Source organism: Arachis duranensis, chromosome 3 (genome assembly GCF_000817695.3).
Source record: "Arachis duranensis cultivar V14167 chromosome 3, aradu.V14167.gnm2.J7QH, whole genome shotgun sequence".
NCBI lineage: Eukaryota > Viridiplantae > Streptophyta > Magnoliopsida > Fabales > Fabaceae > Arachis > Arachis duranensis.
Window position 1 is genome coordinate 54,142,761 of NC_029774.3, and position 4,255 is coordinate 54,147,015.

General features: G+C 25.0%; 1 protein-coding gene across 1 annotated transcript in view; it reads right to left on the bottom strand.

Moving 5' to 3' along the window:
- The window catches only part of LOC110278623 (uncharacterized), a 14,591-nt gene that overhangs the window by 5,950 nt on the left and 4,386 nt on the right, over positions 1-4,255 (bottom strand). Inside the window, exon 2 of the mRNA XM_021136865.2 lies at positions 2,608-2,731. Coding sequence (XP_020992524.2) covers positions 2,608-2,731 — 124 coding nt within the window. The remainder of the gene's footprint in view (positions 1-2,607; positions 2,732-4,255) is intronic.

Here is a 4,255-nt window from a genome sequence, read left to right on the forward strand (position 1 = left end):
ACAACATTCACCATCCAAAATTAATAACTAATTATCCAATAAACTTCAACCAATTATATTCATCGACAAATTACTAAATATTAAACATACACCTGCATTCCAGCTTATCCTATGGTCATCTAGCCTAAGTTTTCACAGAACATTATATATTAAATGCAAGAAACCTAAACCATACCTTGGCCGATTTTCACGTAACGACCAAAGCTATTTATTCAAAACCAAGACAGCCCCTCAAAACTCAACTAATCCGCTTCCTCCAAGTTCCAGTATTCACAATTTCAAGCTCCAATTATTTATTTTCAACCTAATACACATTCATAATACATATATACCCAATTTAATACTCAAAGCTCAAATTTAATGAAAATAAAATAGAATTATCGTATCCTCACCTTACCCAAGCTTCACATAAGCAAGAGTAAACGTTTTCCTCAAGCTAATTGGATCCTAAAACATCAGAAATCAAAGAAATTCAATATTCCCACTTAAAATTCGAAAATTGGGGGAAGATGAAGCTGAGAGTGATTAAATAAGTTACCTATGAAATTGTCCCAATAGAAATGTAGAGCTCGATGCGGTGGACGCGTGGCCGCAAACGGTGCGGCAATCGGAGCTCGGACGGAGAAGTTACGGCGAATTGAAATTTGCCGCAAGGGTTTCGGCGTTGCTTTCTCTCCCTGGAGCTTTCATGTCGCTGAAGCCAAAATGGAGAAGAAAGGAACGTGGGCTCATTTAAAGTGTGGGTCCGGTTGGACCGACAGCCCGGTTTGGGCCCGGTTCAACCAGTTCGGCCCGTTCGGTCCAATTTTGGACCGTTTTCTTTGAAATTGGTGTCAAAATTCTCGTTTCGATGAGCTCTATCCTAATTTAATATAATATTCACATTTTTAATCCTCTTTATTAAAAACTAATTTATTAACTAATTTAACCGGGGTTTACAGAGAGAGGGTTAAAATTAGCAAATTTAAGACCAACGAAGCATGTTTTCAATCAAAGTATAAAATTAGGAAGGAAAATGTAAAACATGCGAATTCAATGAATAAGTGTGAGAATAATGTATAAAACCCACTAAAGTAAGCGCAAGATAAACTATAAAATATCAGTTTATCAACAGTTGCCCCCACTACTCAATGAATGCATCCGTCCCTGCAAGAGATACAAGTTATTTTTTATTTTTTATTAATTTTTCATAATTATATTTTTTATTATAATATTTTTTTCTCAAATTTTTTGAATAAAAAATAAGAATAAATTAAACTTTTATAATTTATTAAATTTATTATCAAACAAAATATAAGAATACTAATTTTAGTGTCTCTATTCTTTATATCTTGTTCTTATTAACTTATCTTATCTTTTTCTTAAAATCAAACGCTTTAAGATAGCCCAAAATATAATTAAAAAAAAGAATAAAGTTTCTAGCTCCTAAAGGTGTTAGGCAAAAAGGATGAATTTTGAAAAAAAGAACATCTTAAAAAGTTGAATTTCTTTTTAAGTGAGAACTAAATTGGTGGAAGTGGATTGATTGAATTTGAAGTGTAAAAAGTGTCTTCTAGTTAAGAATAAACCAAACTAGATGTCTCTTTACTAATGTCACATGTCATGCACACTCTTTTATCGGGACACCTCTTTGTTATGAACATTCGGACCAGTGTTAGAACTGCTATGTTAACTTGTAAAAATCAACTTCATTTTTTTTACATCTATTTTTAATTAAAAAGACTTAAAATTATAGGAATATCCAAAAAGAGTAAATTGAATGTGATAGTGTAACTATTAGATAATGTACTCCTTTTAAAATAACTTGAGACTATAAAAAGATCTCAACTCACTTCTCTTAAAGAACTTTTTTTTAAAATTTGAGAGATCATTTCTATCCTTTGTTCTCTCTAATTCTTTTTATTATTTTTCACTTTATTTATCAAATTCAAACAAAAAAATTTCATAAAATTAGTATTCGTGTGTTCTATTAAATACCCAACAATAAATTTTAATTAACACTTATTCACTTTAAAAGAATTTATTTATCCTTATATGACATTATAAACGTCTCAACACTTATTTTTTATTACTATTTTTCATCTTTAATTTTTGTATTACTTATTTGTCATTAATAAAAATATATTTTTTTCATAAATTTATTTATTTTTAATTTTTAATTTTTAATTTTTTCATTTAATCTATTTTTACAAAACTCAATCTGTAAATATGAAAACGATTGGTGAAAGAATATGTATATGCATTTCAATTTTAAATATATTTTGTACATAAATCGTTGCACATTTTTACAAATTTTTTTATATATACTTTATTTTTTAAGTGTCCTCTCTTTATTTATAATACATAAATTTAAATCAACATCAAAATATAATTTTTTTTAAATTATAAATAAACAATATTAAAAGAAATTTATTTTATTTACGTGATTTGTCCTCTTAATATAATGTGGGCCTTAATTAAAATGAGATACAAAAAATTATATTTAATAGTAAATTAAGCATTAATTAATTCCTAATTTCATACAAGTATAAGAAGCATGACTGCGTGAGTGCTCACTAAAATCATTTTTCATACTGAAATTGTGCATTACTCTCACGTGGCACGTACAAGTTTGGTGGACCACAATCATCCACATAGGGTGCAGGCGGTCCCACAACCTGAAAATCCACTTTCCCTTTTGTAAGTAACATTGACACACAATCCGAGTTATCCACGTTCATCTGACGTGGATCTGACATGACATCATAATGCAAGCTTAAAACAAAAGGTTAATTCTATGATGTTTAATAATTGTTGTTTAATTTTTACCTAATTTTTTTGTGATAAATTTTGAATTTTTAAAAATAATTTATTTTTATATTTTTTAAATTAAATATTAATTTTTAATAAATTAGACACAAAAATTTAAATACCATCACCATCACGGAAAAAAAGTAGTTATTATTAATCATCTTTTAAAAATAGTATTTGTTCATCAAAATCAGTCACTAAAATTAGTCATTAATACATTTATGTATAAATATGTGTAATTTAATTTATTTTTAATGTATATTTATATTTTAACATATATTTTATACTGATAACTGATTTTAATGACTAATTTTAATATACATGTTGCACAATCAATTATCTTTAATATCAAAAGTAAAAAATATAAAAAAAAAGACACAATAAAAATTGTATCTAAGACTTTTAAATTTAGAAGGTTAATAATTATGGAATAAATATTAATTGGATTTTTAAAATATTTAATTTTTCATAAAAAATTAAGAACTAATATTTTAATCTCCTAAAATTTATTTTTTCTAAAATAAATAAATAAATAAATATAGTGACATATACTCTAGAAAAATTTTCAAGTATCTAAAAATATTGATGTTCTAATAATTTTAAGCATTAATCACAATTATAAAATTTAAATAAAATTGAGATCAACAACAAAAAATACTGAAACATCGGTATTCATAACGGTGACAATACTGTTAACAAGACAAATATGATTCTATATTCAATACAATGTCTAAAGTGATTATCATAGACCACACTGTTGCAATTTATGGTACATCAATGTATGACAGAAAACGTAAAATATATATGGTACTCAACAGTTTATATAGCAGACAAAGGTAATCTAAAAAGATAGGAATTACAAATAAATTTTTGAAAAATTTAAAAGCGTGACAAAAATAATCAAATTATTAAATATATATTCTCAAAAATATCTTTAGAGATTAGATTAATTTTGATGTAATCTTTTGTGCAAATACTTATGCGATTCGAAGAAAATAAAGTATACAACGATCCATGAAAATTAATTTGCTATTAAAAATTAAAAAAAAATTATATCCTAAATTTTAAATTATAAATCCTAAATTTTAAATTTTAAATTCTAAATCTAAACTATTAATATAAAATATAATAAATAAAAATTTAATATTTATTTACTTGATAAAAAATGCAATACTTAGTAATAAACATTTAAGAATGAGTTAGACTTTCGCAAGCATTATTAAAAAAGTAAAATCTTTCTATTCTTAAAATTTGGTGATGGCAAGTAATTTTTCTTTTATTCTTTTTATGAATAAGTGAAACTTTTTTATTAAAAAGGTCTATAAATCAAAATCTTGTTTTAATTGTTTGTATGGATCTTTTAAATAATTATCTAAATATTTTAAAAAAATTCGAATATAAATATTAAAGTTTTATTATTTGTCACTTATAAAGAGATATGATTTTTCATTAATTTTTTATACTT